Consider the following 15,964-nt stretch of genomic DNA (forward strand, 5'->3'; position numbering starts at 1 on the left):
CTGTCATCAGACACATTTTTATAGCTATGATTGATAAAACCAGAAAGTAAGTGTTAGAATGTGGAATTTGTGAAAGGTTAATGGCTCCTTAACAGGTGGTGACCTGCAAGCTGCCCAGCTTTTATGTAACTTTCAAATCAGTGTTGTCCTAGATGATGGACCCTTACCTGATTTCCACAAGAGTTTGGGATGGGATGTGTACTAGCAACAGAATTAGTAAAAGTAGAAAAAATTGACACACAAAACCATAGCCTCAGATGAGATCTGTTTGAGAACATGCTAAAGTGCCTAACTGCACCTCTGTGTAGTCTTTATTAGATACAGTCCTAAGTCACTTGGAGCTTTAAAGATCATGACAGTTCATAAGCATGGTATTGTAAGAAACAAATCCTGTCTCAAACCTACTCGAGACACTAGAAATATGGACACAAGCCCTTGACGAAGGATGTGGTTTGATACTTTTCTGGACTGTGACAACTTTTGATGCTTTGCCACAACAATGACTATTTCAGAAGTGAAAAGCTTATGGGATTAAGGGGAAAAATCCTTCGAGTGGATTACAGCCCTTCTATCTGGCTGGAGAATGAATGTATTGTAGATAGCTACTCTTGAGTGGCCACAGTTACCAATAATGTCATGGCCACAACAATGACTATTTCAGAAGTGAAAAGCTTATGGGATGAAGGGGAAAAATCCTTCGAGTGGATTACAGCCCTTCTATCTGGCTGGAGAATGAATGTATTGTAGATAGCTACTCTTGAGTGGCCACAGTTACCAATAATGTCATGGCCTGTGTCTTTTGACCTCCTAGAAAGCATCAATTGTGACATCAAAATGTTTTCTGATGATGCTAAGCTATTCAGCAGAATCAAGAGAGTCAGGGAAAGTAACTAATATGAAATTATATGAAAATCCTAAAAAAGAGCTTTCATAATGAAGGCTATTGATATTCAATGGCCAGTCAAGTTGGAACGCTGCATACTAGTATATTGAAGAAAGTGAGAGAAGAGAAAAACTTGTATGAGGAGTTACCTGAAACCAAATCAACATAGTGCAAAAGCTGCTGCCAAGGTAGTAGATGTATTATGTCAGAGCAGGAAATCTTTTGCATATACAGACCATACATCATTCACTATCCTACGTTAGACATATAGTAGACTACACATGGATTACCGTGTCCAGAAGTGGTACACCTATCGTACTAAAGATATTCATTGTTTGGAGATAGTACAAGTAAGGGCCACCAAGTTATTTCCCATAGATTGAGATGGTGAGATGCTGGTCTGAAACCATTGCCACTTTCAAACAGTTAGAGGTGATGCAATTGAATCTTTTGAATTCCTCATTAGTTTGGAGGATATGAATAAAGATTCATTTTTTGAGCTAAAACTTTTAGGAGTTGCAATATCAAACAGCATAAGAAAAGCTTCAGATTGGAAACCAGGAAGGGTGTCATAAAACATGTTTGATAGGTTGTTGGAACTCTCAGGTTGGATCATTAATGATATGACAGTTAGTGGTTTTAAATGAGCCCTGTATAAGTAATCAGAGTTTATTGGATATAGTTACCTAATAGATCTTTAATTCAATCCATTCATATGAATATTTAAGTGATATATGCTTGGGGCCAGCTTTGTTTGTGCTCTTCATTATTGATCCATGGTTTTAGGTCATCACCAAATTGTTTTCCATTGCAGGCTGCATATATCCCAGCCTAGTAGACCACCATTTTTAGGTTGTCAGGTGTGTCATAAGCAGGCAATGCTGCTAGAATGAATGTTAAGGTAGCTTTTGTGCAGAGTAGCTGGGGTGGCTGCATGTCGGAGTATGGGGGACTGGCATCGAGGGCGATTAGTGCCGTCATATTACCTTACAGCTTTGTACATAATTTTTTTTTACTTTTATATAACAAGCTTTTTTCTATTAGTATAACTTGCTGAAATGTTCATTATGGGACTTAAGGTATGTATTTCGAGCCAGTCTCCCATATTCCCATAGATTGCCTACCAAAGGGTTTGGCAAATGGATACAACATTTTTGATATTTGTCTCATTGAGGTTATTATACACTTGATTTTGAGGTACTTAAGTATTTTTCAGGATGTCCCTAACAACATACCTAACCCAGTGGGGCCAGGTAAAGTGCCAGGAAAGAAGACTGTAGAGGCAGTATACCAGAAGAAGACTCAGCTTGAGCACATTTTACTCCGTCCGGATACTTATATTGGTATGTAATATATCATAATTTTTTCCAGGTATTTTGCTACTTGGTGATAAAACAGTAGGTATAATTCTGGTATAAAAAGAAATTATATAGATGTCATTAACAGTTATGTAGTTAGTTGCAGGTGGAAGAATAAAAGGTACATTTTGTGTAATGGATATTATGGTGAGAAAAGTCTTTAATGAGGGATGTTTCTTATGGCCTGTATAAGAAAAGAGGAGAGTGGGTGGTTCCAGGTGAAAGTTGATCTGTGGCAAGGGTGTGTGATGTCACCACGGCTGTTTAATATGTTTATGGATGGGGTGGTAAGGGAAGTTAATGTAAGGGTCTTAGGGAAAGGGGATAGTGTGCAGGCTTTAGGGAGTGAGAGGGGCCTGGGAAGTGAATCAGTTGTTTGCAGATGACAAAGTACTAATGATGGCAGATTCAAATGAAAAACTGCAGAAGTTGGTGACTTAAGTTTTTGTGACATTGATGGTGGTTGGGGAGTGGGGACATGGCAACAAATGGATCCATGGAAGCAGAAGGAAGGCCTAAGGTGGGTGAGGGTGCTTAGGTTCTGGAAGTGTTGAAAATGTGTCAGAGAAACATTTATCTGGGAGAGCAAAAATTAATATGTTTGGTGTTATGATAAGCCAGTGAGGGTGTCGTGTTAGAAATGAGGACAATATTTAGTGCGAAGCGGTTTGATTAAGTAATGAAAGGGAAAGAGAGAGGTGTGACTGAAAGAGCTGAAGAGGGTTTGCTAATATTGTTTAGAGATATGGAGAGAATGAGTGAGGATAGGTTGACAAAGAGGATATATGAGTGAGAAGTGGAAGGGGAAAGACCAAATGGAAGGATCGATTAAAAAAAATTGAGTGATTGAGGCTTGAATATGCAGGATTGTGAAAGGCATTTATGGCATAGAGGGAATTAGAATGGTGTGGTATACATGGGGTGATATGCTGTAAATGGGTTTAAGCAGGGATATGAAGTGGCCTGGGAAAAAATGGAGTTCTATGGGGCCTGGTTTTGGGCAGGGGGCTGTGATTTTGGTGCATTGCACTTGGCAGCTAGAGAATGGATGTGAGAGAATGTGGCCTTTCTTTGTCTGTTTGTGGTACTAAGAGGAAAATGCAGACTGGGTATTAGTGATAGATTTAAATGCATAAGTTCGAAATATGGCAGTTTAGGGTATAATTGGGGGACGTTGGGTGTTCAGTAAGTGAATGGAAATTGTGAACAGCTTGTGGAGTAAAGTGCTGAAAAGGGGCTTGTGATTGGGAGTATGTGGTTTAAAAAGAGGGACATACACAATTGTACATATGTGATTAGGGAAGATGGTTGGCAGGCATTATTTGATTACCTGCTCAATGGTAGGCATGCAGAAGAGAGATTTTTGGCTGTGAATATACTGAGAGGAGCAACTGGCAGGATGTCTGATCATTACCTTCTGGGTTTGAGGGTGAAGTTTTTTAGAGGTTTTTGGAAATGTTAAGGGTGAGAAGAGAGTGGTGAAAGTAAGTTAGCTTGGAAAAGATACTTTTATAAAGAAATTGCAGATTATGAGTGTAGACTAGCAAAAGGTGAGTAAACAAAGCCCGGAGGCTGGCTGAAGAATGGGAAGTATTTAGGTAAGCAGTGCTTGCATGGGCGAAAGATGCATGTGGTATGTGTAAGGTGGTAGGTAGGCAAGTTAGTAAGGGTAATGAGTGGTGGGATGAAGAGGTAACATTAATAGTGAAAGAGAAAAGAGAGATGTATTGGCAGTACTTACAGGGAAGAAGTGCAATTGATTGGGATTTGTACAGGAGAAAGCAGCAGGAGGTCAAGAGGAAGATGTAGGGGTTAAAAAGGAGGGCAAATGAGAGTTGAGGTGAGCGAGTATCAGTAAACCTTAGGGAGAATAAGATGTTTTGGAAAGAGGTTAGTAGTTTGCAAAAAAAAAAAAAAGATAACTAATGGGAATATCAGTGAAGGGGGCAAATATGGAAGTGGTAACATGTGGTGGTTAAGTTTGGAGCTGAAATGAGTAAGTTGGAGAATTGTTGAATTTGTTTGATGATAGGATGTCACATGTAGGGTTTTTGGTTCTGATAGATGTGCAGAGTGAGATAGCCATGGTAGGTGGTTAGGTGAAGAGAGAAGAGGTAGTGAAAGCCTTATGAAATATGAAATGTGGCAAGATGGCTGGAATGGATTGTAGTGCACTTGAATTTCTTAAGAAAGGGATGACTGTGTTGTTGATTGGATGGTTGGGATTTTATTTGTGTGCGTGGATCAAGATAAGATGCGTGAGGGTTGGTGGACTGAAAGTATGGTACTGTTGTATAAAGTCACTGGGAAGAAAGATGGGTGTTCAAACTGCAGATATACATGTTCCTTGAGAGTGCCTGTTAAGTTGTATGAGACATTGGTGATTGAGAGGGTAAAGGTATGTACAGAGCATCAGACTAGGGAGATATAGTGTGGATTCAGGAGTAGTAGAGGATGTGTGAATCAGGTGTTTGCTTTAAAGCATTTGTGTGAACAATTTGTAGAGAAACAAAGCATGTGTGTGAACAATTTGTAGAGAAACAAGGATTTGTGTGTGGTATTTTTGGATCTGGAGAAAACATATTGATAGGGATGACTTGTGGAAGATATGAATATATGGTGTAGGAGGAAAGCTGCTAGCAGCAGAGAAGTTTTTATCATTCCGTGAGTCATGTTTATGAGAAGGAAGAGTGGAGGATAAGTGCTTCTAGGTGGAGTTAAGTGTATGGCAGGGTTGTTTGATGTTACTTTGGCTGTTTAATTTGCTTATGGATGGGATGGTGAGGGAGGTAAATGCAAGAGAAGAGTCTTGGAGAGAGGGGTGAGTATGTAGTCAGAAGGGGTTGAGGGGGGCCTGGGAAATGAGTCTGTTGTTTGCTGATAACACAGGATCAGTAGATTTGAGTGAGAAATTGCAGAAGTTGGCAACTGATTTTGGAAGAGTGTGCAGAAGGGGGAAGTAAATATGAATAAAAGCAGTGTTATTAGATTTAGCAGGGCTGAGGGTCAGGTGTGAGATTGGATAAAGAAAACGTGGGGGAATTAAATTGTTTTATATAACTGTGAGTGGTCAGGGCAAGTTATGGAACCATGGAAGCAAAAGTGAAGAATAGGATGGATGAGGTGTGAAGGTTATGGGAACATGGGGATTCTTGTACCTGAGATGCTTATTCTAGTATGTTTTGATGAATTTTCAAAGTGCTTTTGTTTCTGGATTTTGAATTAATTTCTTTGATACGGAGTTTGGATTTTATGCTACAGAATTTTTAATTTGCTTTACAGTTGCATTTTGATCCTGGGTATTTATTGTGAGATCATATATTGAACTGTATTTTTTGAAAAGTTTTCATTGCCTGATGGCTCTCTTGATTTCTTTCATTTAGAGATGTTTGTGAACTGGTTTTTTCTGTTGCAATTGTAGTATGTGTTTTGTGAATTACTTACAGGTTCAGTGGAATATGCAACTGAGCTGATGTGGGTTTATGATCATGAATCAGAGAAGATTATGCAGAAGGAAATCTCCTATGTACCGGGTCTGTACAAGATTTATGATGAAATTTTGGTTAATGCTGCTGATAATAAACAGCGGGATCCAAAGATGGACCTTATCAAAGTAGAAATTGATGCGTAAGTTCACCCATGTTATATTTTGTCTTATGTAATGCAGTTTAAAATGCCAAAGTTTTTATTAGTCATTTGTAGGTTTTCCATCTTATGCCTCTTTTAAATTGTCTTCTTTATGTCCTCTTTTTTATCAGTAATTCCATTTCCATCATAATTGGGTGGATCAGGTGCATTCAGCCTCAGAATATCACTCGCAATCTTTATTTTTCCACTTCACACTAAATTGATTTTTCAGATTAGAGCAACATCTCCAATTATACTATCTCATGTGTCATGGAGGTCTGTAAGATCCATCCTACCATATTTTTGCAAGAGGCAAATTTTGCCTTGTTTGGTGACCCTAAGGCCATTCAACATTTACTCCAAGGTCTCTCACATTGTTCAGACTGTGTCTGTGTCCATCAGGTATTCTGAAGTGCTCTTAACTATGTTCACTGTCCTCGTACTATAAAAGTTGGAATGAATTTGTTAAAATACATATTTTTCATGGTCTAGGGGAATAAAATGCTTGTTAGTTTGTGGTTTCTCAGTCTTCTGACAAGATTTTAGTACTTTTTCTATTATCTTCTAAGGATGACCTGAAGCTATATTATTTTCATCAGTGTCAGAATTAAGAATGAGGAACAGAAGAGTTGTAAGTACAGGTACTTTGAGGACTAAGGTTTTTCTGTGAAGGCCCTGGAAATAGCCTGATTTACATTAAAGTGTTGTTATATTAAGTAAAAAGTGAAATGAAAAGGTGGCTGCATAAATGAAAATTGTTATTCATCACTTAGGTTGAGTGGTGAGTGCCATGAGCATGGCCCTACCTTTTCGTAAAGTCTCATCATAGTCAATCGTTGGTATAATCTTACCCACACAGACAGACAGACACACACACACACACACTCACACATATATATATTATTTATTTATTATTTATTTATTTTATTTTGCTTTGTCGCTGTCTCCCGCATTAGCGAGGTAGCGCAAGGAAACAGACGAAAGAATGGCCCAACCCACCCACATACACATATATATACATACACGTCCACACACGCAAATATACATACCTATACAACTCAATGTATACACATATATATATACACACAGACATATACATATATGCACATGTACATAATTCATACTATATTTATTTTATTTATTTTGCTTTGTCGCTGTCTCCCGCGTTTGCGAGGTAGCACAAGGAAACAGACGAAAGAAATGGCCCAACCCACCCCCATACACATGTATGTACATACATGTCCACACATGCAAATATACATACCCATACATCTCAATGTACACATATATATACACACACAGACACATACATATATACACATGCACACAATTCACACTGCCTGTATTCATTCCCATCACCACCTCGCCACACATGGAATACCATCCCCCTCCCCCCTCATGTGTGCGAGGTATCGCAAGCAAAAGACAACAAGGGCCCCATTCGTTCACACTCAGTCTCTAGCTGTCATGTGATAATGCCCGAAACCACAGCTCCCTTTCCACATCCAGGCCCCCCAGAACTTTCCATGGTTTACCCCAGACGCTTCACATGCCCTGATTCAATCCATTGACAGCACGTCTACCCTGGTATACCACATCGATCCAATTCACTCTGTTCCTTGTCCGCCCTTCACCCTCCTGCATGTTCAGGCCCCGATCTTTCAAAATCTTTTTCACTCCATCTTTCCACCTCCAATTTGGTCTCCCACTTCTCCTCGTTCCCTCCACCTCTGCCACATATATCCTCTTGGTCAATCTTTCCTCACTCATTCTCTCAATGTTACCAAACCATTTTTCCATTTCAAAACACCCTCTTCTGTTCTCTCAACCACAGTCTTTTTATTACCACACACCTCTCTTACCCTATTATTACGTACTCGATCAAACCACCTCACACCACATATTGTTCTCAAACATCTCATTTCCAGCACATCCACCCTCCTGCGCACAACGCTATCCATAGCTCACGCCTTGTAGCCATACAACATTGTTGGAATCACTATTCCTTCAAACATACCCATTTTTGCTTTCCGCGATGATGTTCTTGACTTCCACACATTCTTCAAGGCTCCCAGAATTTTCACTCCCTCCCCCACCCTATGATTCACTTCATCCGCTGCCAAATCCACTCTCAGATATCTAAAACACTTCTTCCTCCAGTTTTTCTCCATTTAAACTTACCTCCCAATTCACTTGACCCTCAACCCTACTGTACCTAATAACCTTGCTCTTATTCACATTTACTCTTAACTTTCTTCTTTCACACACTTTACTAAACTCAGTCACCAGCTTCTGCAGTTTCTCACATGAATCAGCCACCAGCGCTGTATCATCAGCAAACAACAACTGACTCACTTCCCAAGCTCTCTCATCCACAACAGACTGCATACTTGCCCCTCTTTCCAAAACTCTTGCATTCACCTCCCTAACAACCCCATCCATAAACAAATTAAACAACCATGGAGACATCACACACCCCTGCCGTAAACCTACATTCACTGAGAACCAATCACTTTTCTCTCTTCCTACACATGCTCATGCCTTACATCCTCGATAAAAACTTTTCACTGCTTCTAACAACTTGCCTCCCATGCCATATATTCTTAATACCTTCCACAGAGCATCTCTATCAACTCTATCATATGCCTTCTCCAGATCCATAGATGCTACATACAAATCCGTTTATATATACATAAACGCCCATACACACACATATACATACATGTACATATCAATATTTACACATACATACACAAGACATATACATATAGACACATACATACATATACATGCACAAAGACATATACATATATACTCATGTACATATTCATATGTGCTTGCCTTCATTCATTCTTGATGCTTCCTTGCCCCACAGGAAATGGCATTGCTACCCCCTGCTTCAGTGAGGTAGTGCCAGGAAAACAGACAAAAATGGCCACATTTGTTCACATTCAGTGAACATGCCTTCATCCTCTCAGTCAGTATCCTCCCATATAATTTCCCAGGAATACTCAATAAACATATGACTCTGTAGTTTGAACACTAACCTTTATCCCCTTTGCCATTGTATAATGGCACTATGCATGCATTCTGCCAGTCCCCAGGCATTTTACCATGATCCACTCATACATTGAATATCCTTATCAACAACAGCACAGTCACTCCCTTTTGTAATAAATTCTGCTGCCTTGCCAGATTTCATCTGCAAAGCTATTACTACTTCTCTCTTAACCAACCATTCTCCCTGACCCTCTCACTTCGCACACCACCCCGACCAAAACACCACACATCTACCCCTCTTATCATCAAACACATTCATCAAACCTTCAAAACACTCACCCTATCTCCTTCTCACTTCATCACCGCCTGTTATCACCTCTCCATTTGCCCCTTTTCACTGATGTTCCCGTTTGTTCTTTTGTTTTATGCACATTATTTACCTCCTTCCAAAACCTCTTTTTATTTTCCCTAAAGTTTAATGATACTCTCTCACCCCAACTCTCATTTGCCTTCTTTTTCAACCCATGCCCTATGCATTTTGTATGGGTAAATTTGCTTTGATCCTTACCATAACAAACTCACTAGTCCCATTCTAAAGCTATTTGACTAAACTTGCAAACCTGCGAGTAGGTCAGATGTTGTTATCTCAACTATTTTCACTTTATTTACTTGTGAACTCGTTAGATTATAGTAGGCCTAAGATTTAGTTTTAGATTACATTTTGTTTAGACATAGAGGGAAATTGAAAAGTAATTTTTTTTATTTTTTATTGGACAGAGAAAATAACCAGTTGTCTATATACAACAATGGGAAAGGTATCCCTGTAGCAATGCATAAAGATGAGAAGATGTATGTTCCAACCATGATCTTCGGTCACCTCCTCACATCATCCAATTACAATGATGAAGAGCAAAAGGTTACTGGTGGACGCAACGGTTATGGTGCTAAGCTGTGCAATATCTTCAGCACGAAATTTACTGTTGAAACTGCTTCAAGAGAATATGGAAAAATTTTTAAGCAGGTTAGTGTTTGTGACTTATTTTGCATATATTTAGTGCATATGTTTACATACACAGTCATATACTTATATACCTAGGTACATATTCATAAGCATTTGCCTTCATCCATTCTCGGGGCCACTCCGCCCCACAGGAAGCAGCATTGCCACTCTCTGCGTCAGTGAGTTAACACAAGGAAAACATAAAAAACTGGCCATATGCGTTCACACTCAGTCTCTATCTGTCATGTATAATGCATCATAAATGCAAGAGTTTTGGAGAGGGGTGAGTATGCAGTCTGTTGGGGACGAGAGGGCCTGAGAAGTGCATCAGATGTTGTTTGCTGATGAGACAGCTCTGGTGACCTGATTCGAGGGAGAAACTGCAGAAGTTGGTAACAGATTTGGAAGTGTGTGAAAGGAGAAAGTTGAGAGTAGATGTGAATAAGAGCAAAGTTATTAAGTTGAGTAGGGTTGAGGGACAAGTTAATTGGGGATAGGGATATCCCTGGGGATAGAGGAGAAAGAATACTTCCCACGTATTCCCTCCGTGTTGTAGAAGGCGACTAAAAGGGGCGGGAGCAGGTGGCTGGAAATCCTCCCCTCTCGTTTTTTTTTTTTTTTTTTAATTTTCCAAAAGAAGGAACAGAGAAGGGGGCCTGGTGAGGATATTCCCTCAAAGGCCCAGTCCCCTGTTCTTAACGCTACCTCGCTAACGCGGGAAATGGCGAATAGTATGAAAGAAAGAAAGAAGTTTGAATGGAGAAAAATTGGAGGGAGTGGACTTAGCAGCAAATGGAACCATGGAAGTGGAAATGAGTCACAAGGTGGGGGAGGGGTTGAAGGTTTTGTGAGCATTGAAGAATGTTTGGAAAGAGAGAACATTATTTTGTAGAGCAAAGATGGGTAGGTTTGAAGAAATAGTAGTTCCAACAATGATATATTGTTGCATATCCTCTACCACTTCCAAAACCACAGTCTGATGCTCTGTATATACCTTTACCCTCTCAAACATTACCCTCCCATACAGTTTCCAGGAATACTCAACTCTCTCATACATTACCCTCCCATACAGTTTCCAGGAATACTCAACAAACTTATGCCTCTGTAGTTTGAACGCTCATTTTTATCACCTTTGCCTTTGTACGATGGCACTATATATGCATTCTGCCAATCCTCAAGCACTTCAACATGATCCATACATATATTGATTATCCTTACCATCCAGTCAAGTACACAGTCACCCCCTTTCTTAATGAATGCAACTGCAATACTGTCCAGTCCCGCTTCCTTGCTGGATTTCATCTTCCTGAAGTTCTTTCACCACCTCTTCTCTCGTCACCAAACATTTCCCCTTGACTTTCTCACTTTGCACACCTCCCCAACCAAAACACCCTATATCTGCCACTCTTTCATCAAACACATTCAGCAGTTCTTCAAAATACTCACTCCATCACTGCGTGTTATCACTTCCACCTTCGCCTGAGTTGCCATTTGATCTCGTGTCTTAAACCATGCAATGTACCTCTTTCCAAACTTCTTTTTTATTCTCCCAAAAGTGTAATGATGCTCTCCCACCCCAACTCTCATTTGCCCTCTTTTTCAGCCCTTGGTCCTTCCTCTTGACCTCCTGCTGCTTTTTCTTATGTGTCTCCCAGTCATTTGCACTCTTTCCTTGTGAGTGTTGCCCAAACACTTCTCTTTCTCACTAATAACTATTTCTTTATCCCATCACCCACTACCCTTTCTAATCTGCATACCTCCCACCTTTCTCATGCTACATGCTTCTCTTGCACATGCTATCACTGCTTCTGAAAATGCATCCCATTCCTCCCTCAATCCTCTCATTTCATCATTTCATTTGTTCTCGCCTTTTGCCACTCTACACTCAATCTTTCCTGGTATTTCTTCACACGTCTCCTTTCCAAGCTTGCTTACTGTAACTCACCACTGTCTTCTCTGCTACATTGTCTCCCAGGTATTCCCAATCACTAGTCTTTTTTCAGCACGAATCCACAAGATCTTCATTTTCTTTCAGAACATTGAGTACCCCATGTGCATCAGTTATACCCTCAGCTGCCACATTACTCACCTTTGCATTTCAAATCGACCATCACTAATGCCCAGTCTCGTGCACCAAAACTGCTGACACACTCACTCGGTTGCTCCCAAAACACTTGCCTCTTAAGATCCTTCTCTTGACCATCCACTTTCAGTTTTACCCACATTATTCTAGAATTTACTTCCTTACACTCTACCACACTCTACCACAACTGCTACTGTCTACTGCTCCTACCACTTTGCCAAAAGGCAGGGCTAATGCATGGTGCTCACTGCAGGAAAATCTATGGTTATGAAGAATAAGTAGTGTGAGTTAAGTGTTGTCAAGTGTTCTGTGTAACAAGGTGAGATCTGTTTGTAGCCAGTGGTCCACCTGTGGGTGAGGCCAGGTGTACTTCCAGATATCTAAAACACTTTACTTCCTCCAGTTTTTCTCTGTTCAAAGTTACATCCCAACTAACTTGTCCCTCAACCCTTCTGAACCTGATAACCTTACTGTTATTCACATTTAATCTCAAATTTCTCCTTTCACACACTTTTCCAAACTGTCACCAACTTCTGTATCATTAGTGAATAACAATTCACTCTCTTCCCAGGCCCTCTCATCCTCATCAAACTGCATACTTGCCCCCCTCTCCAAAACTCTTGCATTTATCTCCCCAAACACCCCTTCTATAGATATATATTTATTTTTATTTTATATTATTTTACTTTGTCTCTGTCTCCCGCATCAGAGAGGTTGCTCAAGGAAACAGATGAAAGAATGGCCCAACCCACCCACATACACATGTATATACACACACATCTACACACGCACATACACATACGTCTCAGTGTATACATATATATATATACACACAGACATATACATATATACACATGTATATAATTCATACTGTCTGCCTTTATTCATTCCCATCGCCACCCCGCTACACATGAAATAACAACCCCCTCCCTGCATGTGCACAAGGTAGCGCTAGGAAAAGACAACAAAGGCCACATTTGTTCACACTTAGTCTCTAGTTGCCATGTAATAATGCACTGAAACCACAGCTCCCCTTCCACATCCAGGCCCCACAGAAATTTCCATGGTTTACCCCAGACGCTTCACATGCCCTGGTTCAATCCATTGACAGCACGTCGACCCCAGTATACCACATTGTTCCAATTCACTCTATTCCTTGCCTGCCTTTCACCCTCTTGCATGTTCAGGCCCCTATCACTCAAAATCTTTTTCACTCCATCTTTCCACCTCAAATTTGGTCTCCCACTTCTTGTTCCCTCCACCTCTGACACATATATCCTCTTGGTCAATCTTTCCTCACTCATTCTCTCCATATGCCCAAACCATTTCAAAACACCCTCTTCTACTCTCTCAACCACGCTCTTTTTATTTCCACACATCTCTCTTACCCTTACGTTACTTACTCGATCAAACCAGCCTCACACCACATATTGTCCTCAAACATCTCAATTCTTGCACATCCACCCTCCTGTGCACAACTCTATCCATAGCCCACGCCTCACAACAATATAACATTGTTGGAGCCACTATTCCTTCAAACATACCCATTTTTGCTTTCCGAGATAATATTCTTGACATCCACACATTCTTCAATGCTCCTAGAATTTTTGCCCCCTCCCCCACCCTGTGATTCACTTCCGCTTCCATGGTTCCATCCGCTGCCAAATCCACTCTCAGATATCTAAAACAATTCACTTCCTCCACATTTTCTCCATTCAAACTTACCTCCCAGTTGACTTGATCCTTAACCCTACTGTATCTAATAACCTTGCTCTTATTCACATTTACTCTCAACTTTCTTCTTTCACACACTTTACCAAACTGTCACCAGCTTCTGCAGTTTCTCACATGAATCAGCCACCAACGCTGTATCATCAGCGAACAACAACTGACTCACTTCCCACACTCTTTCATCCACAACAGAGTGCATACTTGCCCCTCTTTCCAAAACTCTTGCATTCACCTCCCTACCAACCCCATCCATAAACAAATTAAACAACCATGGAGACATCACACACCCCTGCCGCAAACCAACATTCACTGAGAACCAATCTTTTTCCTCTCTTCCTACACGTACACTTGCCTTACATCCTCGATAAAAACTTTTCACTGTTTCTAACAACTTGCCTCCCACACCATATATTCTTAATACCTTCCACAGAGCATCTCTATCAACTCTATCCTATGCCTTCTCCAGATCCATAAATGCTACTTACAGATCCATTTGCTTTTCTAAGTATTTCACATACATTCTTCAAAGCAAACACCTGATCCACACATCCTCTACCACTTCTGAAACCACACTGCTCTTCTCCAATCTGATGCTCTGTACATGCCTTCACCCTCTCAGTCAATACCCTCCCATATAATTTCCCAGGAATACTCAACAAACTTATACTTCTGTAATTTGAGCTTTCACCTTTGTCCCCTTTGCCTTTGTACAATGGCACTATGCAAGCATTCTGCCAATTCTCAGGCACCTCACCATGAGTCATACATACATTGAATAACCTTACCAACCAGTCAACAATACAGTCACCCCCTTTTTTAATAAATTCCCCTGCAATGCCATCCAAACCTGCTGCCTTGCCGGCTTTCGTCTTCCACAAAGCTTTTACTACCTCTTCTCTGTTTACCAAATCATTCTCCCTAACCCTCTCACTTTGCTCACCACCTCGACCAAAACACCCTATATCTGCCACTCTATCATCAAACACATTCAACAAACCTTCAAAATACTCACTCCATCTCCTTCTCACATCACCACTACTTGTTATCACCTCCCCATTAGCCCCCTTCACTGAAGTTCTCATTTATTCCCTTTGTCTTATGCACTTTATTTACCTCCTTCCAAAACATCTTTTTATTATTCCTAAAATTTAATGATACTCTCTCACCCCAACTCTCATTTGCCCTCTTTTACACCTCTTGCACCTTGCTCTTGACCTCCTGCCTCTTTCTTTTATACATATAGATAAATTAGATGAATTAAATATTTGAATTGTTAATGTGAAGTAAGTGAATACTGTATTGATTTTTTTATTTTATTTGGCAGACTTGGGGAAATAACATGAGCAAGGCCAGTGAAGCAAAGATCAAAGAATATAAAGGAGAAGACTTCACTAAAGTTACATTTTCACCTGATCTTTCAAAGTTCAAAATGGAATCCCTGGATGCAGACACAGTTTCACTCCTTTCCCGTAGAGCTTATGATGTTGCTGCATCATCCAGAGGTGTTAAGGTGTTTTTGAATGGGAAACGTATTCCTGTAAGTTTAACATATTAAGTTTCTGAATATGTGAAATGCCAAAATATGTAGTATGTTTATAGTTTTCAGTGTATTTTTTATTTACACATTAGAGAATGAAAAGTTTTTTAAAGATTATATTTCCCTTTGAAGATTAGCACATTACTTTTCCACAGGTGAAAGGCTTCAAGGATTATGTTGACCTGTACCTGAAAGATAAGGTGGACGATGCTGACAATCCAGTCAAGGCTGTGTATGAAAATGTCAGTGAAAGGTGGGAAGTGGCTGTAGCACTCTCTGACAAAGGTTTTCAGCAGATGTCTTTTGTAAATAGCATCGCCACAACTAAGGTACGTCGTACAAAAGAAATATCTTTGTAATTTTAGTAATTGTTTTTGAGTTTGGTTATGGTACTCCAGGAAGGTGATAGTAGAGTTGAGAAGACCAAGGAGATTTATGGATGGAATGAAAAAGGGTTTGAGTTATCGAGGCCTTAATAATCAGGAGGATGAGAGGCATGCATGATAAAGAATGAAATGGACTTATATGGTTTATGGGGGCTGTGTGTTGTCAGTTGGTTGAACTAGGTGATGTGAAATAGTTAGGATGAATACCAGTTGAAGTCTTTTGGGGGTATTCTACCCAGACAGTCCAGGCTGTTAGATGTTGTGTGTTTAGTCTTCCAAGCTTTTGGAAGCTGTGGCTTGCAGGCCCACATAGCCACTTCAACCTGGCTGGTGCAGTACACTATGTAAATACTTAGTAA

General features: G+C 40.2%; 1 protein-coding gene across 2 annotated transcripts in view; it reads left to right on the top strand.

Moving 5' to 3' along the window:
* Nucleotides 1–15,964, top strand: part of Top2 (topoisomerase 2) — a 151,045-nt gene that overhangs the window by 6,215 nt on the left and 128,866 nt on the right. For both annotated transcript variants that reach the window (XM_071658510.1, XM_071658511.1), the window contains exons 2-6: nt 2,100–2,226; nt 5,688–5,868; nt 9,646–9,889; nt 15,007–15,219; nt 15,375–15,548. In XM_071658510.1, the coding sequence (XP_071514611.1) occupies nt 2,100–2,226; nt 5,688–5,868; nt 9,646–9,889; nt 15,007–15,219; nt 15,375–15,548 (939 nt within the window). The remainder of the gene's footprint in view (nt 1–2,099; nt 2,227–5,687; nt 5,869–9,645; nt 9,890–15,006; nt 15,220–15,374; nt 15,549–15,964) is intronic.

The sequence above is a fragment of the Panulirus ornatus genome, chromosome 66 (genome assembly GCF_036320965.1).
Source record: "Panulirus ornatus isolate Po-2019 chromosome 66, ASM3632096v1, whole genome shotgun sequence".
Taxonomy (NCBI): Eukaryota; Metazoa; Arthropoda; class Malacostraca; order Decapoda; family Palinuridae; genus Panulirus; species Panulirus ornatus.